Raw genomic sequence first — 26,418 nt, 5'->3', positions numbered from 1 at the left:
TGTAAACTACTGGGCATGTTTTTTCTGTTACAAGTGGTATGTAAGAACTTTTAATAAATAATAAATCGTTGCATTTGAGCAAAGTTATTTTAGTTGCAGGAATAATTTTAAAAAGTGACCTCATAGCAAATTAATAAAAACATTTTTGACATGCTGTCAACCAGTGGTAAACTAATTATAAATGTCTCTTTCTAGATTGGAACAAGTACCATGGACAATCCTTTGCTCAAGTATAGTGCAAAAGAGTACTTTTTCAAAGCAGCCCTCTGCCATTTTATTGTTGATGAATTGAATTCGAAGGTTAGTAGTTTTCACTGTTATATAGTAAAATGTTACTTTTTTATTACTGCTATAGTTGTAGCTACTTCCACGTGTACAGTGGATTGTAGCAGGTTTGGTTAAGAAATCTTTTTCTAAACATTTTTCTCATTTAGTATTTTTTGAAAACATGTAATCATATATGTATTTGGAGAGCACTCATATCTGGGGTTAAGGAACACCATATTTGTCATTACTTTGAAAACCACATCATTATAGTGCTGTATAGCCGACATAAGTATAGAAAATCTTAATCCAGTTATCACCTCTGTTTATGTAGTGTTCAAGCAGCTTCCCAGATATTTTTCACACAGTACTGCTGATCATAAAATTAAATTTTAAGGTATGCAATAAACAAATTTTCTTCTAAGACCTCAGAATACTTAATCTCTGGGGAGTGAACCTTTTTTGTAAATGGAGATCAGTACTGCAGAACAGATAGCAATGTTAGAGGAGGCATCAGCAGGTAGGCTGAAGGGCTATATTCTACATTTTTGTGACAGGGTCCAGGTTCTGTGACTTTGGCCACAACCGTGGAATCGCAGACTTGTGGCCCTGGTAGTGTCCATTCTCACAGAAGAGTATATGATGCTTTTCCTTTTCCTTTTAGGGATCATTTTGAAAAGGGAAAATAGCAGTAGTTATATATTAAGAGAAAAAAACATAAGACAAGATAAATTACCGAGTCGCACTTATGGGTGATGTCAGTTTGTACTAGGGATGTGCATTCATTTGAAACAAATGGGCAAAACATGAATGAGCCCATGATTGTTTTAAGAAAATATCACATCGGTTTCCATGGAACAAAAAAGTAGCCAACAGGGCTTTACATTGAAACTGATAATAGAACTAGGGGGGGAGGGGGGGGGGAGAGAGGGAGGGGCAAGGGGAAGGGGGGTTGGAGGAGGGAATGAATGAATGAAATGAATATTTTCATGAATGAAATGAATATTTTGAAATGAATATGAATGAAATGAATATTTTGTCCCATTTCTTTGTTTCTTATTCATTTCAATGGTCCATTGAAGTTTATGGCTGTGTATTGCTGAGAAAAAATACTGGTAACTATAGCAGCCAGCTCTTGCTTGTATAACCTAGCTTGTCCTGCCTTGGCTCTGATAGCGGTATGCAAGAGAATGCATGGGAAACCCCATACTCTATTCTCAGAATTCGCAAGAAGGCAAACACTAAATATGTGCAGATGGCTGTGGAATTCAACCAGGCCCAACTGTTACATTAGTTTGTGGTGGAATCTGTTCTGAAACATTACAAAAGGTCTAAAGTGTGAGCTTTGGTGCCTCTGAGTGTTGGTCACTGAACCATTTTTAGGAAGGAGGCACTATGAAAATGCTGTTCTCCAGTCCTGCATAGCATCCTATCAGACCTATATGGTTAAGCATTTATATATTATTTTGGAACAGTATAGGAATTCATTAATTGCCACCCTCAAAAGTATGCAGATAAATTCCATCCGTTGTTTACTCAAGGCAAGCAGTGCAAAAAAAAATGTATCCATTAAGCATACAGTGCTTTTGAAACACCATCAAGAGCCTCTATACTATCAGTAGACAAGCAGAGACTCTCATGGCTGCATGTGTCTGGCCTTCATGAAAATGTGCAGGAAAAGCTCATGAGTGTGCCTTATATACTGGAGGGAATCTCTTTGAAGATAGACTACTATACAACACTTCAGATCTTTACCAGTAGTCTCTGAGACTACTATAGGGTTAGAGCCTATTTTCAGTATCTCCTTACTCCTCCCCCACCCGGGGACCATTGTTTCTTTTAGGATTGTCTTCATATTTTAAAAAGTCAGCTTTCCTAGCATCCAGTAAGATGAATCCAGAACAAGTGGGTTATGCACTCTACCAGAAGATGGAGATGGAGCAAATTGATGTCACAGTACATATATCCCTGCAGTGACATCAGCCTGCCAGTATTCTCAGTCTCCCTACCTGGGATTGTTTCATTTTGAAAAAGGAGAATTAAGGATATTACATTCACCCCATTCTCCTATGGTGATACCAAAAGGTCCCTCCCACAGTTGAGAATTCCTGAGGTGATTTCCGTGGTCTCTCAGATGAGTCCGGTAGCTGGTTTTTCAGCTGGCGTGGACTTAGCTGCTTAAGCGGCTGAAAGGCAGTGGGTATAGGAAGCCGAGCATGGTGGTGATGGCATATGCCTTCTCCCCCCACAGCTGGAGACTGTCTCTGTACTCAGCCAGGTAAGGCTGAGCTCAGGAGCCTCACACAAAGACAATGTAAGAGCAAAATTTCTCAGCAGGGAGAGTCTGGACCCAGGAGAATGGGATTTGTCAGACGAAGCATTTCAGCTGATTCTGGATCGCTGGGGTCCCCTGTTGATGTCCTGGTGACTTCTTGCAATGCGAAAGTTCCGCGATTCTTCAGTCGCAGGAGAGATCTGAAGTCGTTGGGAATTGATGCCCTAGTGCAGGAGTGGCTGGAAGCTGCTGTATGCTTTTCCTCCATGGCCCATGTTGGGCAGACTGATCCAAAGGATTGAGCGCCACAGAGGGATGGTGCCTTGGTTGCTCCAGATTGGCCCAGGAGGCCGTGGTATGCGGCTTTGTGACAGCTCCTGGCGGACTCACCCCTTCGACGTCTGGCAAACAGGAATCCTGCTAAGTTAGGGTCTGGTTCTTCATGATGATCCAACTCCATTTTGTCTTATGGTTTGGCCCTTGAGAGGGCTCAATTGCTGAAATGTGGATACTGAGTGGCAGTGATTTCCACTTTGCTTAGAGTTAGAATGTTCTCCACTTCCTTGGACTATGTGAAAGTTTGGCAAGGGTTTCAGGCCTGGTGTGAGGATCGGGGTACTCTTTCTCATTTGGCCAGGATCCCGCCTATTTTGGAATTTTTAGGATGGCTTAAGAACATAAGAAATTGCCATGCTGGGTCAGACCAAGGGTCCATCAAGCCCAGCATCATGTTTCCAACAGAGGCCAAACCAGGCCACAAGAACCTGGCAATTACCCAAACACCAAGAAGATCCCATGCTACTGATGCAATTAATAGCAGTGGCTATTCCCTAAGTAAACTTGATTAATAGCAGTTAATGGACTTCTCCTCCAAGAACTTATCCAAACCTTTTTTGAACCCAGCTACACTAACTGCACTAACATCCTCTGGCAACAAATTCCAGCTTGAATAAAGGATTGGCCCTTAATTCCTTGAAGGTATAAGTAGTGGCTCTCATCTGTTTCAGGGGCCAGGTGAATGGTGGTCCCTTGTCGGCTCATCCTGATGTGGCCTGATTCCGGAAAGGAGTGAAACATCTTCGTTCTCCCTTGCGGATTCCAGTACCCTTATGGAGTCTTAATTTGGTCTTGGATTTTTTTAGCAGGTCCTACGTTTAGATCAAAGCATAACCTGTCCTTACGGTTACTGGTCTTGAAAATGGTGTGTTTTGTGGCAATCTGTTGTGTGTGGAGAGTTTTCGAGCTGCAGGCCTTGTCTTGCTGGGAGCCCTTCCTCCGGGTTACACCAGGGGCAATACAGATGCATACTGTTCCATCTTTTTTACCGATGGTGTTCACTGAATTTCACTTGAATCAGTCTTATCTCCCTGCCGTCTCTGGTCAGAGAGAGATGGATGTCCTTGGATGTCGAGACGTATCATCCGGTATCTGGAGGTTACTGAGTCTTTATGGAAAACGGATCACCTGTTTGTCCTTCATGGTAGTACTAAACAAGGAGAACTAGCAGACAGGATTAAGGAGGTAGTTACAGCAGCATATGTTTATGCTGGCAAGCTGTTGCCTAGTCAGGTTACGGATCATTCCACTAAGGCTCAGGCAGTGTCATGGGCGGAATTTAGGTTGCTGTCACCCATTGATATTTGCCGAGCTGCGACTTGGTCCTCCTTAAACAACTTTTCCAGGTATTATCATCTGGATATGCAGGCCCGGGAGGATGCAGCTTTTGCATGTGTAATTTTGACAGGATTGTGGGCAGCCTCCCCGCCTATTCAGGAGTAGCTTGGGTACATCCTATTGGACCTAGATTCATCTAACTGGATGCTAAGAAAAGATGGAATGAGAAATTACTACTTTCCTAGCGTGTAGCAGATGGACTCAGGACCAATGGGTATGGTGTACTCCTGATAGCAATTGGAGATGGATCAGATTTCAATCTGACGTCGGCCCTAGTACCTGCAGGAAGTGCAGCTCCTCGGTATTTTCCATCTCCATAGCAGTTCGGGACTCTATGCACGCTAGCACAGCGTTAGAGTAATTTAACAAAGAAAACCAAAACAAGAAGAAATCTTACCTCTACAGACGAGCCCCGCTCTCCTGTGGTGACACCCATTGGGTCCCTCCCCCAGTTGAGAATTCCCGAGGTGATTTCCGCGATCTCTCGGAGGTAAACCTCGGTCCGGCGGCCGACCCTCGGTGGGGACCTAGCCCCCAACATCGGGTGAGGCTGAGGTAGCGGGTGCAACTTCGAGCGCGGCGATGAAGATATTTCCTCTCCCTCCCCATAGCCGGAGACCACCCAGAACGAGACCGGGAAATGCCGAGACAAGGTAAGGTAGAAATCTATTTAAAAGTCTCCAGTCTCCGAAGCTTGAGGAGTCGCACAGGTTGCCAGTCGGGACCAATGCCACCGGGTTGATCTGCCCTAGCAGGGCTAGACCCCGGTCAGATCCAAGGGTCCTCCCACGTGGAGACCCTCCGAGGCGGTCGCCATATTGTCTGCATGGTCGCCATCACCATTTTGATCTGTTCGCCACCCTGTCTGCCGCCCCGACCCGTGCGCACAGAGGCGAGCCATGCACACACATATCTTGTGTGTATAATGTCATGCGCCCAAGTACCATGCGCACAAGCGATGCGCATAGCCATGCACTTACTGTGCCGGGTACATAACTTCGATTTGTGCGCACGTCTCCCTGAGCGCGTACCAAGCCTACGTGCATAACTTCAACGCACCGGAGCATAAAGCTAAGCCACCCAGGCCCTGTATTTTACGTGCATAAGTCATGGCACTACTGGAAAAGAAGCTCAGGGCCTTTGCCCAGAATGCCACATTAGAGCTGCACAGCATGAGGCCACGGCCCTGTGTATACAGTGCGATGAGGCCCTGGGGGATCCAGCCCATGGCCATCCCCAGCCGGTACTGGGTTCCAGCTTCTCGAACAGTACACCGGACCTGGCGTCTCCCAGCGGGACCCTCCCTCAAACGGGACTCCCCAGGGACACATTGCCCCTTAATTTAGACCCAGCATCTTTCTCCTAGGTGGAATTCTTCAAAGGCCTGCATACCTTTGTCCACATGCAACCGGGGCCTCCAATAATACGGCCACAACCTCTGCCAGAGGACCTCAACATCCCGGGACCTTCTATGCCCAGGGAAGTGATTCCAACGCCCAGAAGCCCCACCTTCAGGGACACGGACAACTCAGATGAGGAATCAGAACCACTGGAAGAAGGGGAGTTCCCCCCGGGGACAGAGCCCCACCGAACCATGAGGCACTTCTTCACCAAGGACGAGCTTCCAGACCTGGTCACATACAGCTTGAAAGAGCTCACTATCCCGGGCACAAATGCCTCGGGGGAACCTAAGACGAATCCCCTACTAGAGGGACCCCGTCAGACCTCTCGTCATTTCCCACTATTACAAGCCATCCAGCAGCTAATTGACCTGGAATGGGATGCACCGGAGACTATGTTCAAAAGGGGGGCGTGCCCTGGCAGCCATGTACCCTCTGGACCCAGCTGCCAAAGATCTCCTGGCATGTCCGAAAGTGGATGCCCTGGTCTGTGCGGTTTCGAAGCACACTACTATCCCAGTTAAGGGAGGAGCAGCACTCAAGGATGCTCAAGACAGACTTCAGTAATCCATTCTCAAACAGTCTTTTGACGTCTCCGCTATGTCTCTACAGATCGCGCCTGCTGCGCCGTGGTGGCACACGTCTGCTTATCACAGACCAGGAACAACGCTCCTGGGGAAGCCTTGGAACCAGCAGTTTCATTCCTTGCGGATGCCGCTTCTGATCTGGTGCGCATCGCAGCAAGAGGAGTGTCATCAGAAGTGGCAGCCAGAAGGCAACTTTGGCTCCGAAACTGGTCGGCTGACGCATCTTCCAAAACGAGACTCACAAGAATGCCCTTCAAGGGAACCCTCCTGTTTGGAAGCGAACTAGAGAAACTAGCCAACAAATGGGGCGAATCCCCACTACCAAGGCTACCGGAGGACAGGAATAGGAGAAACCAGCAACCCTTCCCCCGAACTTCCAGGGGCAGAGGATCTCAGCGCTTCAACCCATACAGAAACACATATCAAGCAGCTCGCCCCACAGGCAGGAGCCAGTCCTTTCGGAACAAGCACAACAAAAGGGGAGCCGGCTCGGGCCCAGGCCCCAGCCGCACCCCACAATGAAAATCAGCCGACCCGTCCAAAGGAAGAAGCCATAGGGGGCAGACTTGCCCTATTCTACCAAAGATGGGTGGAGATAACTTCGGACAAGTGTGTCCTAGCCATCATTCGAGAGGGATATTACCTGGATTTCCACCACTTCCCTCTGGACAAATTTGTGTAATCCCCCTGCCACGACTCTTCCAAGAGAATAATCATCGGTCATTCCTCACCACTGTATGATTATTCTGGATTTAGTGCTTTAAGGCTTTACCATTTTTGCATGTTGCACCATAAATACCAGGTCTTAGTGTCACTATAGGCTTCATCAATATAGCCAGTGATAAGACACTTATGATGGTCATTCACCACACCCACATAATTTATTACATGAGTCAGTAGCAGCAGAATTTTTTATTTTGTGATTATTTCAAAGTTTTTGCTTTTTACAGGGGTATTGTCACTCGAAGTTGAAGTGCTGGCAGACCTTCTGCTGTGAGGTGTAGCCTTGATGCTGTAGCAGCCCTCAATACCATTGAGGTGCATACCTTTGATGCCGCGGCCACCCATTAGGTCATCGTGGAATATGGCCTCAGTGGCATCGTGATACGGTGCTGCCCCAATACCATTGATGCCATTGACGTGAGGGGCCACCAATCCTTCCTGTTACCTCCCTGACTATGTCTAGCGCCACCGACCAGGCACTGGGTTCTCAGTTGAGCACCTTGGTCATTGACTGCCGGGGCTTTTGGAGGCCCACATGTGACCCTTCAGCCCTCAGGTGGCAGGGGTTTTTGGCGTTGAACATGAGGCACCCTGGTACACTGGGCATCTGAGCACAATGGTCGCATGCCCTCAAAGCTCCTTGGTGGTGTCCTCTATGAGGCACTGAAGAGCTCTGTGCTGGGTCTTCACGGCCTGCGGCTAATGGACCATGGTTGCCGATGATCTCGGCATTGGAGGCCCCATTGGGATGCATACACCATCGGTGTTAATGGGCGCTAGTGAGGCTCTTGGTCGGCCTTAGTACTTGCGAGGCCATTGAGCTCACAGCATTGACTCCCTCAGACAAATAAGTGAACTGAGTGGAGCAATCGTTGGCGCTGGCGTTCATTGTTTTCTTTGGGCCACCGGGTGGTTGTTTTCCGCAGGTGCCTGTGGCGCTGGGGATGGTGCTATATGCTGTCAGACTAATTATGATTCGGTCAAGTGCCGTCGAAGCCCTGAGTTCAGAATTGTTGGGTGCCCTCATTGTTGCTTTGTGGTGTTGAGCGCGAAAACGCTATGGGCCCTATGGGCACCATCACCACTCTAAGCACCAGTGGCTGCAGTCGGAGGCCGCAGGACATGACCACAGAAGCTCATGGGCATCTAGTTGCCTGGCATCTAGTTGCCAGGGACTTCGCTGCTGCTGTTCCCTGAGGGAACTGAAGGTAAGCCATTCTGGACACAGTTTCAGGGGCCCACCTCTCGAAACTTTATCAGGTACTAGAGGGGGTCGACGCCATTCACCACCACCCTCCACCATACCTTGCCCAGAGCACTAGTGGTTCTGGAGACGCAGTCAACACACTATTGTTTACTCCACTAAGAGTTACTGTGACGTTGGTGCGTAGTATGCGCGGTTGGGAAAGGCTAGGCATCTACTCGGAGTGCCTCTGGCAATGGCAGGCGACATTCTCCCTGTCTGTGCAGGCCTGAGCCATGCCAGGGTTCTAGGATCGTCCCATCATGTTCTCAATTTCTTCATTAGTTCTGTACCGCACTGTGCTGAAGGGCACTTGTGGGGAGGCATCATCACACGCTCTGTGCTTTGTCGTGGGGCAGCATGTAGCCACTGGCTCTGGCATGTGGTGCTCTGGTCTTGCTGTGGGTGGGATTCTGTGCACAGCGCATGGAATCATCTGCAGGATGGGATACCATTGCATGAGTACCGCTCAGTGTGCTTTTTTATCAGGGGGCTCTTTCTTTCGATTCCCCTCTGCCATCTGGTGTCTGTGTACATGCTTTTCCCTCTGGGCGGACACAATAGGTTGTGTTCGCAGCCACAGGACTGACCTAGGGCTGCATTCCTGATCGGACTCTTGAGGGAAGTAGACATCAGGAGAATGGTTTGGGAGTCCTCTTTTATCTCAGCGGAGGAATGTGTCTTTCAACCTCTCGTGGCCAAAACCCCTTCTTTGTGGGGACGCTCCTAAGACTCTGTTCCTGGCAAGTTTTTCTCTGAACTGGGACCTGGATTCTTTGAATTGGTGCGTCTTCTTGGAGGCCAGGGCTGGGGAACGGCAGCAGCAGTCATTGAAGTGTTTTCACTGGGGCCCCCTCTGTGGATGACAGTGGTGACCTCCCCCATCCAAGGTTGGCTGTCTTTGCGGGGTTGGTCACTTCAGCACCACAGCGATCAGTGTTTGTGCCTCATCTCTCCTCTGGGGAGTTGAAAGGTCTTTTGGGATTGGGAGGCCCCTATCCCATTGCTCCCTCACCCCTCTGAAAGGGAAGATTCGACTGGGTTCCAGGGCAACCCTTATGAGTTCCCCTCTGGATGCCCAACTGTTCATCCCTTCGAGGGGTGTCCCTCTTTTCTCTGTACCATACTGGAGATGTTGACAGTCTTTGTAATTCCCATGGTATATCTCCATTTCAATGCTGTTTAGGATATAATATAGTGGGTTGCATTTGGTGAAAGTGCCTTATGAGCTTTTGAAAAAATAATTTGCAGTATGCAATGAGTATCGGCACATGAAGAGAAGAAATGAAGAATATGTGCTCTGATTTGCATATTTTTACAATAGGGTATATTTTTTATATATTGTCGTCTTCAGGGGAAATTTACTATGTTTAACCTCCATGAATGAAGTTTATCAGAGACTTGTGAATATCCATCTTATGAAAAGACTTATGCAGTTTTGTCATTTTTAATGAAGCATGTAATCTAATTTTTGTTTGGTTAAAGTTGAGGAGTGTGTTTTTCTGGCTCAAGTTGATTGTTTAGAATAGCTGTCCCGTGTAGCTGGAATGGATATTTTCAGAATAACTTGAGACTTTTTCACTCAAGTTTTTTGTGTGAAAAATCTTTGAAAGTCCACCCAGCATTTTTGTTTCCCAATAAACCTAAGATTTTTATGTCAAAGGGAACACTTAATTGGATATCAGATTACATATCATTCATTTTTGCCCAAACATTTTTGACTTTAGAAGGACATGTCAAGGCCCATAATGTCATGGCACAGCTGCATCGGTGACCCACAAGATTTGCAAAGCTGTGATATGGAGTTTAGTCCCCATATTTACAGGTCATTGTTTAGATTCAGACTTAGGAAATGAAAGCAGGTTTGGGCAGGCTATTCAGATTCTATTTAAGGATTAGAGCCTATTTTCAGCTCTCCTCTCCCACCCACCCGAGGACTATTCTTTCTTTTAGGATGGTCCTCATATTTAAAAAAAAAAAAATATGGGGTTGTGATTCTTCCAGAAAGATTTGTTCCACTGTTGGTTGAATGATTGTTCTTGGTTTTTCTAACTAGCTTACCTGTAACATGTGTTCTCTGAAGTCAGGAGAATCATTAATCACACACACCACCTTTCTCCCCTTCTTCCAGAAAGATTTGTTCCACTGTTGGTTGAATGATTGTTCTTGGTTCTTCTAACTAGCTTACCTGTAACATGTGTTCTCTGAAGTCAGGAGAATCATTAATCACACACACCACCTTTCTCCCTTCTGGAGTAGAGCTAATTAGTAGAATTACAGAACTAAGGCATGCTGTACAGGACATGGGAACTGCTGCACATGCCTAGAGGAACTTTTGAGTTTTTCTTTTAGAGCTCTGGAAACTTGTGGTGTGGTTGGTACCATTGGATATCATTACTCCATCAATGTGACTGGTGATTCCATTGTCATCCGTGAATACTGGTTACAGGTAAGAAACTTCACTTTATTTGTAAGAATGACATGAGGCAGGTGGCTCCTTATAGACTAACCAGTTAAGGTGCCACTAGCCTTGTGTCATTTTTGCTACACCAGCTAGCCCTCTGAAGATCACTTTATTAGTGGAGGGTTTTCATATTTAAACTGTTACCAGTTACCATGGTCACAGCTTGCATGTATCTCCAATATTGAGCTTATTGATCTAGCTTTATCCATCATGCATCACCTCCCTCTATGCAAAAGATACGTGCTAGCATAATAGTTTAAATCTGACCTTAATTGTATTATTTGTTAGGAAGTTGTATAAGCTGTCATTACTGAGGAGAAATTTGAGAAACAAAATCTAAAGATTAGTGTCAATGTTTCAGCTTGCTGTTCAGAAGTATGAAGAAATGTTCCCAGCTTTCTCAGATTCTAGGGAATGCAAGCTATTGAAGGTTAGTAGAACTTATTGAAAAAGATATGTAATGTAACACTGTATCACTGAGCCGTTTTGTAAACTGTTTTTCTTTATTTAAAAGTTTTTATTGTATAATATGAATTATTATAATTAGCATTATACAATAAAAAAAATTGTTCTAAGCATATTTCATTTTTAAATAAATAATAAAGAAATAATTTCAGACCATGTTAAAAACAGCATATATACCAAGAACTTTGTTGTAAGCATGCTGCTAGTGGATGTTTTATGCATGGCATTGGTAGTAAAGAAGCTTAAGCTCCTTGTTATTTACTCTACTGCCCCTGGTTTTGGTATGGATCCTTCCGCTGCTCTTGAGCTTATCGTGAGCACAACTGTGCACACAGTTCTCAGATGCCTGTTGGAGCATACTGAAAACTCTGACATCGATGACAAAGAAGCTTAAGTGCCTTTATCTTTTTGCTGCTTGCCATATTTGGGCATCTCAGCTTAGCTTTCCCGCTAGCTTGTGTGTCAGCTCTGTTTGGAGGCTCAGGGAGAATTGTCTCCATCTGATTTTTCTAAGCCCGGTCCTTCCCAGCATGATGCGGGAATGGGGGGGGGGGGGGGCGCGGGAAAGGTGCCAGAAGGTTTGCCTGTATCTGGGGTTCCCCTAACTGGTTTGTCAGCAGGGGAAGGTAGTTCAGTGGGCGCAGAACCGACATCCCCTGGTTTTGTCATGGACCCCTCAGCCTTGTTGTGAGTGGAATCTTTCAAGGACTGCATTCCTTTCTTTAAGGCACAGCCATCGGCTCGGCAAATCTTAACAGATCAGCATAGTAGGCTGTGGTTTCCTGTGTGCACGTCTAGACCTGCTTCGAGTCATGCCGATAGGGGCCCAGATGGTTCGGATGATGAAGCCAAACGTTACTCTGTGGAAGAGGGAGAAAATTCCTCTGGGGCTGGAACCGTGTAGAACTATGTTGTGTTTCTTTCATAGAGATGAGTTGCCGGCTCTGAATTCCCAGACATTGAAGTTACTGGGCGTGCCGGAGGCTGATTCCTTTTCTGAGCCAAAGAAAGATCCCATTTTGATTTCTTTACGTAAAGCCTCATGTTTCTTCCCTATTATGGAGGCTATTCAAGAATTGATCTTGAATGGGGTGCCCTAAAAGCTAATTTTAAAGGGGAGCTAGCCTTGGAAGGGCTGTATCCCCTGGATCCGGCTACAATTGTGCTTCCACAATGCGCACGTGTGTGTGCTGTCACCAAGCAGACGACTATCCCCACAGGTCATCCTTAAGCAGGCCTTGAAGCAGTGACAATGAATTTGCAGAGAGAGCTTCTTTTACTCCCTGATGGCTCACTCTTGTTTACTTCTTTCTCAGGAAGTCAACGAATTTGGTGTGATTTCCAGGGCAGTGATGGAACCGGCATTCGCTTTTTCACAGATGCAGTCTGGTCCGCAATTTGGCAGTTATGGCTCAGGAGTTTTTTGGCTGATACAATCTCGAAGTCTAACCTTACAAAATTGCCCTTTAAAGGATCATTTCTGTTTTAAGTGAGCAGGGGAAAAATTGGCCAATAAGTGGGGTAAGTCCCAGGTTCCTTGATTACCAGAGGATAAGAAGAAGACGCTGCGCTCCTTTGGCATGAAAGGTCATGCTAGGGGTTTCAGATGCTTTTGACCCTACAGAGGAGCGGCTTCTCAGAGGACTTGGCCTTTGGGCAGATCTTGGTCCTTTTGACCCAGGCAGCCTGGAAGGGGCATAGACTTGAGTAATGGTGCCCACCCCCCAAGCCTCTTAATGCAGGTGTGGCGACCCACGCACAGGAACAGGAGATGGTGGTCGCCTGTCTCATTTATCATCAGAGATGGGTCGAGATCAGATCAGACCAGTGAGTTCTACAGGTGATAAGAGATAGCTACACTCGGGATGTTTTCATGGTAACTCTGCAGAAGAGACAAGCAGTGGAGTGTACGCTGACAAGGCTTCTCAGCCTGCGGGCTGTAGTTCCAGTGCCCATGTCAAAAGAAAATACTGGCCAGTATTCCATGTATTTCGTTGTGCCCAACCAAGAGTGAGGGCTCCTTTTGCCCCATCCTAGATATCAAGGGAGTCAACCGTCTTTTGCAGGTGACTCATTTTCACATGGAAGCCTTATGCTAAATGATAATGGCAGTACAGTTGGTGGAATTTCCTGAAGTCCCTGGATTTGTCAGAGCCGTATTTTCATATTTCCATCTGTCTGGAGTGTCAACGGTTTCTGCGTTTCACAGTTTTGGGGCGAAATTATCAGTTTCGAGCACTACCTCTGTGTTGGCCTCTGTGCCCAGGACCTTTCCAAGATTATGGTAGTAGTTGCGGTGCTGTAGAGAGAGGATGGCATTGTGGTTCACCTGTATTTAGATGATTGGCTGATTCGGGCCAAGAGTCTGGAAGAGAGTCTTTGGGTCTCACACAAGGTGCCTCCTTGCTGCAGGAACTAGGATGGGTGATGAGCTTGGCCAAGAGCAATCTACAGCCATCCCAGACACTGGAGTATCTCTGGGTTTGGTTTGACATGAAGCAAGGCAGGGTGTTCCTGCTGGAGGACCTCATTCACAAGCTGATGGCGCAGGTGTGACTATTGACAGAAACAATATGCCTGACAATGTGGTTTTATCTACAGGTGCTCAGGTTGATGGTGATCACCCTCGATGTGGTTGTGTGGGCAAGGGCACATATGCGTCCTCTTCAGTGCACTCTACTGGCTCATTGGAGTTCACAGTCTTAGAACTATTCAATATGGCTTCGCCTACCGATGGAGATTAGCATACATCTGCTGTGGTAGTTGCAAGTAGACCATCTAAGGAAGGGGGGTTTCTCTACAATCACCAGACTGGCTAGTACTCTCAACGGATGCGAGCCTCCAGGGTTGGAGGGTTGATATCAGGAGTTGACAGCGCAAGGGCACTGGAGAACAGAAGAGTCTCTCTTCAGCATCAATCGGCTGAAAGCCTAGGCTGTCTGGTTGGCATGCTTACGATTCGTCAACCGATTGCAGGTCGAGTGATCCGGATAATGTCGGACACTGTGAAGACGGTGGCTTACATCAATCACCAGAGAAGAACCTGGATCCAACATATGTCACAGGAAATATTTATTTATTTAAATGTTTTATATACCGTCATTCCATGTGAGAATCACTAGTTCACGATTTACAGGTAATACATTCATAAATAAAATGAGTGTTACAAGGTAGATAAACATTCATAGAGACGGAGGTAATACAATGGTAGATATCTAACATGAAAACAGAGCTAGATTATAGGAGTTTGCGAGGGGAGGGGTTATTGTTCAAGATTTATTTAGGTTATCTGAGTCATGGGGAACTGGGTGTTTCTGACAAGTAAAAGGCATTTTTGAATAGCTAAGTTTTTAAGTTGAGTTTGAATTTCTTTTTATCTGTTAGTGTTCGAAGTTCTTCTGGCAAGGAATTCCAGAGTTTTGGGCCAGCAATTGAAATCATTCTATCCCTAGTTAGCAATGAGAGCTTCTTAAAGTAAAGATTTCTAGGAGGCCTTTGTTCTGTGTTCTGAGAGTTCGCAGGGGGTTGTGAGGTTTAAATGATATTCCTAGCAAATCATTGTTGTTCAGGTTAGTGCTATTGAATATTATTGCTAGAACTTTAATGAATTCTTGACTGAACAGGAAGCCAATGCAGAGCCATCAGTTATTGGGGTGATATGGTTAAATTTTCTTGCTCTAGATAATAGTCTAGCTGCGGCAATTTGAAGTAGTTGCAGGGGTTTTAACTGATTAGTTGGAAGACCTAGAAGTAACGAATTACAGTACTCCAGGTTTGAGAAAATGAGAGAGTGTAAAACTGTTCTGAAATCTGTTGTGCTTAGAGGCTTCAATCGGTTCAAAATCCACAGTTTGTGGAAACCAGATCTAATCAGTTTGCTAATGTGGGTTTTCACTGTTAAATTTTCATTGATTTGGATCCCTAGATCTCTCACTTGGGTTGTGCAGGGGTTACTTGGCAATTTCCAAGATCAATACCTGGGGGTTTAGTATTTTGTGAGTTATGGCTCAACCAAATTATTTCAGTTTTATTAGGGTTTATTGAGTTTTCATTGAGCTAGTTTTTCTTTTCTTTTAATCATATATTCAGAGATTAGAGATGTTTTTTCAAATGGTTTTGTTAGAGCAGTGGTTCTCAAACTTTCTAATGCCGTGACCCCGTAATACAGTTCCTCATGTTGCGGTGACCCCTCGCCCCGCCCTCGCCCTGTGAGGGCGGGGCTTTGGTCATATGGGGGCGGGGTTATGGATGGGGTTGGATTTTAGTGCATACTTATTTATTATGACATTTATAAACAGAACCACCATTCCTCATAAAACAATAAAATTAAGAAACATAAAGCATCAGTTATAGTAAAACCATACTAATAAAAGAATATTTTAAAATTACTGATAAATAGAATTTCTGTTAATTAAAATCATATACATTTTTATAATTTCCCAAACACCAATAAAATATTTCAAAACAGCACATATATCAAATAACACACAATAATTAAAACTAATAAGGATTTTAAAAAGCCCCTGCTGTCCATACATGGGAGCTCTTGATTTCCAGTCACCCTGATATTGTCGAAGATTAGGAGGTTATCCTCTCTCTCTCACATGTCCATTCTCTCTCACACATACACTGTCACATACATACACATTCATGCTCTTATACCCACCATAACCTCTCGCTCTCACAGACACTGATACACTCTCAGGGTGTAAGACACTCTTCCCCCCCCCCCCCCCCACTCACACACACTCTTACTCCCCTGGATTTTCTCATACACACTCATGCTCTCACTCTTACTGGCTCCCTCACAACCTCAGAGCCTCTCAGATAAAACTCTATGCAGCAGAAATAATGCTGAATGTTGAGAATTGTGTTATGCAGACTAATCTGGAAAATGAACTAATTTCTACATGAGTCATAATGAATCAGTCCTCAGCTGCAGGCTTCAATTGATTATCCTGGCTCCCTTTAATTTAATGTTTGCCAAATACAGTTCATGTGTAACAGCAATCCTAATTCTCCACCAGATCAAGCTGATTTCACATCCCACTTCATACTTTGTCACCTCCAGCTGAGTCAAACAATTAATCTAATTACTGCCACTGCTGCCATGTGGCTATTGGGGAGGCGCTGATTGCTGCTATTGGCACTGAAGCCCATTCTGCTGCCTCCTCTGTGCAGGCCCCCTGGGTTTCCACTTCCTCCATGTTGATCTCGTACATTGTGAGATCCGCCATAGAGAAAGTGCTACTCTTGCACATTCCCAAAGATTACATGTACCAATCAGTAAAAAGTAATTTATTTTTTTTTTACATCTGCTTCCCTTTATTTTTTTGCCATTTCCTTTTATATTGCCTTTTTTTCTGTTTCTTTTCTCTCCACCTGTCTTCTTCCCTCAAACACAGTCAGGTTCTCATTCTCACATGCATTTCTCTCTCAAACACACATACACACACAGGATCTCACTGTCACATGCTCTTTCTGTCATGCAATCATTCATACACACAGTCTCTCACTGGCACAGGCTGTCTCTTTCACACACACAGAGGCTCTCACATGCTGTCTCTGCAAACACACACAGTCTCTCAATTCACTCTCACACACAATCTCTCAACACATCTCATACTCGCACACACCTCTCTCTCACCTCTGGGCCTCTTCTTTACGGGTTACCACAGGATAGGCTCTGCAGCGGCTCTGGTCTTCTCGGGCCGCGCAGCTCCTCTTCTGCACGCGGCTGACGCGCCTCCTCCTTCCTGCCCGTGTGGCTCCGGCAACATTTGTCTTCCGGGGCAGGGCGGGCAGGAAGTAAGTAGGAGGAGCACCGCGACGCGCTCCCTTTTGGGGTTGGAGGAGGCAGGTCTCCAGCTTTTCCCCGCCTCCCCGCAGCAGCCGCGGCGCCGCGGACCGGCAAAAAACCCCAACGGCCCGGTACTGGTCTGCGGACCGGGCCGTTGGGGTCGGTCCGCAGATCAGTTTTGGTCGTTCGACCCCCGCTGGGGTTGCGACCCACAGGTTGAGAACCGCTGTGTTAGAGGGATATAGAATTGTAGATCATCTGCATAAAGGAAGAAGTTTAAACCCAGGTCTGTTAGTAATTTGCATATGGGCAGCATGAAGATATTAAATAATGTTGCTGATAGCGCTGATTCTTGTGGTACACCAGTTGTGCTTTGGAAGGTGTCTGACAAGTAATTGTCGAGTTTTACTTGCAATGATCTGTCTGCGAGGAAAGAGGTGAACCATTTTAGCACATTTCCATCAATCCCAATGTTTTTCAACTGTTGGCATAGCAGGTTATGGTCAACTGTGTTGAAGGCAGCTGTTAGATCAATCAGGACTAAGCTGTATGATTGGTTTGAGTCAGAACCTCATACAATAGAATCAGTTACAGATTGAAGAAGAGTTTCAGTTGGGTGGTTTTTCTGGAATCCAAATTGGTTAGGAAACAGTGTCTTATTGTCTTCAAGATGATTTTCAAGTTGGGTAAGGACTGCTTTTTCAAGTATTTTCGCAATGAAGGTTAAGTTGGAGATTGGACAATAGTTATTCTAGTCATCAGGTCTTCCAGCTTTATTTTTTAAACTTGGTTTTATAACTACCTATTTTAGATCTTGGGGCGTGAACCTTCCACAAGGGCAAGGCTGACTATCATTGTGATTGTAGGGGTTATTGTCTGGTATACTTGTTTAAGCAGGGTGGCTGGTATCGGGTCAAGGGGATGGGTAGCAGGTTTTATTTTGGCTATAGTTTTGCTTATCTCCAGTTTCGATACTTTGTGAAATGACTGTCTTGTGCCAATAGATCTTCTGTTGCTATCAGAAGGTAGGAATCAGTGATTTGTTGTTTCAGCATCTTGATTTTTCTGTTAGAGCTGTTGCATAATCATTACCTGAAGTTTTAGTAAATTTAATGTTCATTGTAAGATGTGAAGAAGAGTCTTTAATTAGACTTTTAACTGTCTCAAACGAGTTTTGAGTTGAAAATTGCTTCATGTATCTGTTTTGTGTAATATTCTTTTTTTTATTTGTTCGTTAAGTGTTTGATAATGGGATAGGTGAGATTTGTATCTTCTTAATGATTCATCTGTAGGTTTTATTTGCCATCTATTCTAGTTTCCTGGATTCTTTCAGTTTTTCATTATACCAGGAGTTCATTGTTCTCTGATTTTCTTTATTTTTCTTTATAGTTTTTGTTTGTATTGGGCTATGTTCATCTGCAATTTCTTTGTTCATATTTGCTTACAAATCAAATGCATCTTAGCAGCTGTTTAAGTTTAAATTAATTTTGATCTCTAGTGCATTTTAGTTTTTTCTATTTTTATTTTCTTTCTGAAAGTTATGGTGTTTTTCATCTGAGTTTTTAGTTATTAGTTTTTTGTATATTAGATCAGCTTTGATTAGATGGTGATCAGACCGTAGGCTTGTCTTGTGTTTAGTGCTTTTATTATAGTAATTAGGATTTGCGAATATTAAATCAAGTGTGTTACCAGCTTTGTGGGTGGCTTCAGAGATGTTGAGTCCATCCTAAGGCCTCCATTGCTACAAGGAACGAGTCGCAAGAAGGGGGGCTATTGGCAAAACATTTATGTGAGGATTAAAGTCTCCTAAGATTATTATTGTCTTTGGAGTATAGAATTCTTTTGTGAAAAGTTCAATAATGGGTGAGCAATCTTTTTGGAGTAGGCCAGGTGGGCAGTATACTAATCCAATATTAATTTGTTTAGATTTTAAGATAGCTACTTCATATGGAAGGTAAATTTCAATTTTCTTTAGTGTTAGTTTGTTCTTTTTTGCAGATTATTAGTATCCACCTTTTCATTTTTGTCTTGGTATATGGAATAGATTGTAGCTAGGATGAGATAATTTTAAGAGTACATTGTCCTTGTCGTTTAGCCAGGTTTCAGTTATGCAAAATATTGTAGGTTGTAGTTCATCGATAAGATTCTTAATAAGAGGGATTTTTTTTTAAATTGGGTGTTCAAGAATAGTTGGGTGAATAGTATGCAAGTTTTGATGTTTTGGATTTTTGGAGTTTGATAAATTCCTTCAATGCATGACAATCTTGTAAATTTTTGGTTTTTGTTCATTAGGTCACTGTTCTTTCCGTTACCTGTTATTGGATCTATTTTGAATCCATATTTGACAGTGATATCTTGGAGATAGTAGCAAAGTGGTTTCTTTGGGAGATCTCCCAGTGCAACAGTATTAAACTTGGGCAGTCAATCAATGGGGGATGGATGGTGGGAGAAAGCAGAGTGGATAAGATCAGTTGGTTTCAAGTGATAGGGTATGTTGTGGTGTCCTTGTGCGGTGTCTTCGGTGGGTGAGATTTTGTGTGGTGGTGGTGAATTTTATGTGGTGGAAATAGCCCAACTCATGGAATGGGTGGAAGTGCAAATTCAGGAGGTCTCAGCCTCACACATTGCAGGAAAAAACAATGTAAGAGCGGGCTTTCTTAGCAGACAGTCTAGGCCCAGGAGAATGGGAATTGTCAAACGAGGCATTCCAGCTCATAGTGGATTGCAGGAACTTCCCGTTTCTAGACCTGCTGGCAACATTCCACAGTGTGAAGGTTCCTCGCTTTTTCAGTTGCAGTACAGATCATAGATACTTTGGTCATCGATGCCCTCATGCAGGAGGGGCCAAGGTTGGGCAGAATGATTTGAATGATCGAGAGATACACAGAGATGGTGTTTTTAGTGGCAACAGATTGGCCCAGGAGGCCATGGTATGCAGATTTGTGAAGGCTCCTGGTGGACTCTTCTATCTGATTACCAGTTTACAGGGTTCTGCTATGGCAGGGGCCTGTCCTTCACAAAGATCCGACTGTTGGTATGGTCCTTGAGAGGGCTAGGTTGCTGAAGCGTGTATATTCCACTGCGGTGATTGCCTCATTGCAACGAGTAAGAGAGTTCTCCACTTCCTTAGCCTATGTGCAGGTTGGTGAATGTTTCAGGCTTGGTGTGATGATCAAAGGGTTCATCCTCATTCGGTAAGATCCCGCTTATTTTGGATTTTTTGCAGGATGGATTGAGTAAAGGGTTGGCCCTTAGTTCATTGAAGGCTCAGGTGGTGGCTTGCCTGTTTTTGAGGTCAAGTGGATAGTGTACCCTTGTCAACTCATCCAGATGTGGCTCATTTTAAAAAAAGGGGTGAAGCATCTTCTCCTCCCTTGTGGAGTCTTAATCTGGTTTTTGGATTTTGTGGCAGGTCCCTCTTTTCAACTGTTGCGTAGCCTTTCTTAAGGTTACTTATCTTGAAAATTGTGTTTCTTGTGGCAATTGTTCTGCTCATAGCATCTCCGAACTGCAGGCCTTGTCTTACCAGGAATTGTTTCTGCGAGTAACTCCGGGGGAAATACAGTTGAGTACTGTTCCATCCTTTTTTGCCAAAGGTGGACTCGGATTTTCATTTGAATCAATCAATTCCCTGCCAGATCTGGATAGGGAGAGAGATGTGGATGAATATCGCCTTTTACGATCCTTGGATGTCAAGAGGCAAATCTTGAGGTATGTAGAGATTTCTGAACCTTTCAGGAAGATGGACCGATTGTTTATACTCTACTCTATGGTGGGAGTAAACAGGGTGAGCTGGCGGTATGGGCTACAATAGCCCACTGGATTAAGGAGGTAGTCATGACTGCATATGTGGATGCTGATCAGCCGTTGCCTTGTCACATTACGGCTCATTCTACTAGGACTCAGGCAGTGTCATGGGCAGAGATTAGATTGCTGTCTCCTGTTGAAAGTTTGTGACCCATTTAACAGAGAAAGAGATAAAGGGTCGCCTATCTCTTTAATTGGAGGTGGATCAAGTTTACGTCAGACCAGAAGGTTCTGGAATGATAAAGGAAGGCTATGTTCTGGATCTGTGTCCCTAGAGCCATCTTCATGGTGTGTTTCTGCATCTCTCCACAGAAGACGGACCAAGTTGTCAAGGCTCCTGAACTAACGGGGCTTGGTCCATTGCCCAAGTCACAAGACGTTATGGGCCGTTATTATATTTATTTCATTATTCCCGAGAAGAAAGGTTCCTCTCACCTCATCCTGGACCAAGGGAGTCAGTCGTTGTTGGCGAGTGACTTAATTCTGTATGGAAACCTTATGTTCGGTAATAATATCCATATAGTCAGGGGAATTTCTGATTTCTCTGGATTTGTCATAGGTGTATCTACATATCCCTATTTGGCTGGAACATCAGGAGTTTTCTGCGGTTCACCGTTTTGGGGTAAATGTTGTCTGTTTTGAGTGCTGCTTTTTGATCTAGCCATTGCATCCAGAACCTTGGCAAGGTCTGGGTGGTGATAGGGTTGAGAGAGGATTGCATTCTGATCCTCCCATACCTAGCTTGACTAATTTGGGCCAAGAGCCTGGAGGAGAGTCTTCATACCTCATGTAAGGTGGTGATCTGGCCAAAAGCAGTTTACAGCAGTCTCAGATGTTGCACTATCTTGATGTTCATTTCGACATGAAGCACGGCAGAACATTCCTGCCAGAAGGCCACATTCAGAAACTGCTGGCACAGGTGCTGCTATTGACAAAGGTATTCCTCCCAATGGGATGGTCTTACCTACAACTGCTAGTTTTGATGGTATCCACCTTGGAGGTGGTTCCATGGGCAAGGACGAATTTGCTTCCTCTTTAGCGCAAATTCGTCCTTTTTGCACAAAGTCTCAGGATTTCTCGATGCGGCTTCAGTTACCGGTGTAGATCAGCATCTAACTGCAGAAGGGGTTGAAAGTGGATGATCTAAGAGAGGGCATTCCCACAGACCCCGGACTGGCTGGTACACACAACAGATGCGAGCCTCTGGAGTTATGGAGTTCACTGTCAGGAATTGCATGGTATAAAATGGCCACGTCCATTGGCACGAGCTGGCATACACACATACATGTACACCCACGCAGCTGTTTAAAAGTTACTGTCTTAATATTTACACTGCAGGCCAAGGTTGCTTTGCATTGTAGGGACAATTTTCAAACTGCCCACAGGATAGCAAACTTGGTGGGTATTTTTTACTCATGGAATTTGCACCAATTTAAAAGGGAAAACTTTCCCTTTGAAAATTGCCTAAGAAAAAGTAGCTGCACAACTTTGCACCTCCTTTGTGTAGGTACTGTTTCTGGGTAAGTTATGTACTTTTGAAAATTCAAAAATAAGTGTATCTGTCCCCACCCCAGAACGCCTTCCTCCAAGTATAGGTAAAATTGCACTTGTAGTGGGGTAGTGTGAGCATACTTTGACTTGCATTTCGGTGGGCAGTTTTCCAAAAGCTCATTTCTGTGGGTAAAGCATGGTTTTACCTGTGGAAATGACTTTGAAAATTGTTCTCAGTATGCATTTTCAAAACCAAAAAAGAAATAGACCCCCACTAAAATTTACAGTTAATTTAATTTTTTTGTTACAAAGCTATTTTACTATACAAGGTACCCTATGGATAATAATGACACAGACTAAATGTTTCAAACTATCTAACTAAATGCTGGAACATGCTGCTTAAAGTTAGTTTTCCATTTATTAATTTCTTTGGGAGTGCATAAGATATATATTTTTTTACCTGGCCATTTCCTTCTCCTTTAGGTTTCCATCACATTGGGAGCAAGGGCTGGGATCTAGCACTATGAGTCTTCATTTATATTTACTCACAAATTCATCCCCTATTTTCTCTCTGATAAATATCTATGCATGTGTATCTGCACACATACATACCCCTCCTGACTTAGTCCAGTAATTGGAACAAGTCATTAGTTGGGGATTATGCACCAGGATTCTTCTGGAACAATGCAGTCATGGGCACTAATTCCAACTACGAAATTGACTCATCCTCTTCATGGCATATGAATGCTTCCTCTATAACATCACCAATTGAGCCAGGAAATGAAAGACAATGGGGCAGATATTCAGAGCTGGTTGTATAAGTAATTTAGCCGGTTAGAACTTATCCAGCTAAGTTACGATGTATATTCAGCAGCATGGCAAAGCCGCTGAATATATGCATATATATGTGCACTTAGTCGGATAAGCCAACCCAGCTAAGTTTAGACCAGCTGTATGGGGCGTCTACAGTTACACATATTCTTATGTGGCTAACTTCAAATATTGGTAGTTAGCTGTATAAGTTATATGGGTAACTCTCACTCTGCCTCCGATCCGCCCAGTACACAAGTTTTGTGCATGTAACTTTTAGCCCTTAACGTAGGCGCATATTCAACAGCCGCTACTCAACCGCACAAGTCCTCATTATCCAGCTAAATAGCACTGAACATGCTTTGAATATTGGGCCCAATATAAAATGTGCCATCATGAGTGAGACCAAAAGTCATTAAGCTCAGTATCCTGTCTCTGACAGTGACACATCCATTCCTTGTTGCTCACTTCCAGAGGCTTTACCATATCTACCTGGCTAATAGTAGTTTATGAATTTTTCTTTCAGAACTTGTCCAAACCTGTTTTAAACCCAGATATGCTAGATGCCTTCACCATATCCTCTGGCAACATATTTCACAGCTTGATTGTATTGAGTAAAAAAATAAGTTGCTTACCTGCAAAAGGTGTTCTCCGTAGATTGTATTACAAATCAGCCACACAATCCCACCTTCTTTTCGTTAGAGTTGAAGGTTAGATTTATGTGGTGATGGCTGCATGGGAATACCTGTGTGAACTCTAAAAAAAAATCCCCTCAGTTTTTCTGGGCTCAGAGAGCTTTTCCATCTGTTGTTAAATAATGTCACCCACTTCAGTGGCTGATTTGTCCTTCTATCTATGGAGAAAAATGTTACAAGGACGCATCTTTACTTTTTTTCCTTTATACGGATCATTTTGCACTTGCCCATATATTATATTTCTTCAGCCACCCCCTCTAGTCTCTCAAGGTCCTCCTTCAGTTCCCCATTATCTGCTTGTGTTTTAAGAACTTTGAATAATTTTCTCATCTACAAATTTGATCACCTCATGCATTGCTCCCTTTTCCAGTTCATTTATGAATGTTAAACAGCACCAGTCCCAGTACAGGTCTCTGGGACACTTCACTATTTAACTTTCTCCTTTGGAAAAAGTGAACATTTAGTCCTACTCTGTTTCCTGTCTTTTAAACAGTTACTGGAACACAATAGGACATTGTCTGCTATCCCACTCATGAGGGACTTTGTTAAATGCCTTCTGAAAATCCAGATACACTATCAACTGCCTCACCCTTATCCACATGTTGATTTTGCTGTATCTATTTATTGATATCACGGACGCTCGCGGCATAGTCAGCTCTATACCCTATCCCACTTTTAACCACCTTGTCTCAGTTACATGTAAGGGCCCTGCCCAAAAGTTAACCTGTTTTTTCAATGTTATATGTAAGGGTTCTGCCCATTTGTTCCTTTTTAACTGTAAACCGATGCGATGTGTAAACGGTCATCGGTATAAAAGAAACTTTAAATAAATAAATAATATCGTCAAAGAAAAGTAATAGATTGATAATTCAAGACTTTTCTTTGCTAAATCTTTGACACTTTCCCTTTAAGCCATCTGTCTAAGTATATCTATCTGGCCAATTTTTTTAAGATTAGCTTCTGCCATTTTACCCAGGACCCCCCTGTGTGCTGGCCAGCCCAAACTGTTTTAAACCCATTTTTCCTTCAAATTCTAACCTGTAGTTCTTTAAATTTTGAATTCTTTTAATAGAAATTGCTGGAAGCACATGAAGAGCAGAACAGTGATGCATACACAGAAGCTGTAAGTAATCAGATTTGTATTTGTATTTCTGCTATCGATGTTTATGCTTTTTAAAAAATGTATTTAGAGAATTGTACAATTTAAATTCAGTCTCTTGCCAGAAAAATAATCCTCACTGCTACACAATGAAAACCAAAAACCATGTCCAAATCAGACTGACAGCAACCAGTCCATTCCACCAGCGATGCATTAACCCATTAACTTATTTTCCCTGTATAAATCTCTGAAGTTGCAAGGGATCAAAAAAAAGCATAAGAAACTGATTCATATTTAACATTTAGCAGGAAGCGTTAAGAAATCTGCACCCATCTCAGACGTCTGAAATCAGTTTTCTGCTTTTCTTAAGTCTGCTCGCTAAGATCCACGTATACCTAGGGACCTTTTTTGAAATTATTTATCCTTTCTCTGGAATTTTTTCACTTAATTTTTCTCCCATTTTTGCTTTATAATAATCACTGATAAATTCCAGGGAAAAATAACTGAAACTAAGGTCCCTAGGTGTACCTTATATTAATACCATAAAACATTACATCTTTATCATGAAAAAAAGGAATTTAGGGCCCAAACCCCTATTGAGTTCCATAGCGAATGTCACAAGGAGTTGCTCGAGTGTCTGCCGCCTCTTATGAAGATTCCAAAAAAGCAAGTCCACGTTTATCAGTAGCAAATCTGTTGTCCAAAGTACGTCCATCTTCCTCTGCCTTCCGCTTATCTGAGGAAAAGTAGAAAACATTTGAAGTGGCGAAATTTATATGAGATTTTGGGAAATGAATAAAACAAATTCCTTTTCCTGATGCTGTTCTCCAAAAGTTCAATTATATTATTCAGAGCCAGATTAGGAACATAAAGTAGTACCATACTGGGTCAGACTAAGGTCCGTCTGGTCCAGCATTCTGCCTCTTACAGTGGCCAGTCTGAATTTTAAATATCTGTCAGATCCTCAAGAGCTGATTTATTTCTTGTATCTCACTCCCAGAGATAAGCGCTATCTTTCCCCAAATATACTAGCTAATAGTTTATGGACATTTTCTTTAGAAGCTTGACCAATTCTCTTTCGAAACTGTGTTGCCTTAACCACATCCTCCATCAGCAGAATACATAGCTTGATTGTGCACTGAAAGAAAAAATACTTCCTACAATCTGTTTTAAGTCTGCCAGTTGCTAGTTTCATGGAGTTTTTTTAAAAGGGTAAATAACCCTATTTATTTGTTCCACTCCACTCTTGATTTTATAAATTTCAATCATGTCCCCTCTGTCGTCTCTTTTCCAAACTTAAAGAGCCCTAATCTGTTTAGAATTCCTTCATAAGGGAACTTTCCATCTCCTTTATCAGTTTTCTCTGTACCTTTTCTATGGTTTCTACTCCTTTTTTGAGATAGGGCAACTACAACTGCACACAATACAATACTCGAGGTGTAGTCTCACCATGGATCTATACAAAAGCTTAATGATGATCTCAGTTTTGTTCTCTATTCCTTTCCACATAATTCCTAATGTTCTATTTGCCTTTTTGACCACTGCAGCACACTGAGGATTTCAAAATAATATTCCCAAGAATTCCAAAGTCCTTTTCCTGGCGGTGACCCCTAACACAGAA

General features: G+C 43.6%; 1 protein-coding gene across 2 annotated transcripts in view; it reads left to right on the top strand.

The window, feature by feature from the left end:
• Positions 1 to 26,418, top strand: part of NAPB (NSF attachment protein beta) — a 98,839-nt gene that overhangs the window by 60,652 nt on the left and 11,769 nt on the right. For both annotated transcript variants that reach the window (XM_029593472.1, XM_029593473.1), the window contains 3 exons: positions 196 to 300; positions 10,992 to 11,060; positions 24,771 to 24,821. In XM_029593472.1, the coding sequence (XP_029449332.1) occupies positions 196 to 300; positions 10,992 to 11,060; positions 24,771 to 24,821 (225 nt within the window). The remainder of the gene's footprint in view (positions 1 to 195; positions 301 to 10,991; positions 11,061 to 24,770; positions 24,822 to 26,418) is intronic.

This window comes from Rhinatrema bivittatum, chromosome 3, assembly GCF_901001135.1.
Source record: "Rhinatrema bivittatum chromosome 3, aRhiBiv1.1, whole genome shotgun sequence".
In the NCBI taxonomy this organism is placed as follows: Eukaryota; Metazoa; Chordata; class Amphibia; order Gymnophiona; family Rhinatrematidae; genus Rhinatrema; species Rhinatrema bivittatum.
Note: the sequence above shows the minus strand (reverse complement) of the source record. Positions and strands in the feature narration are given on the sequence as shown.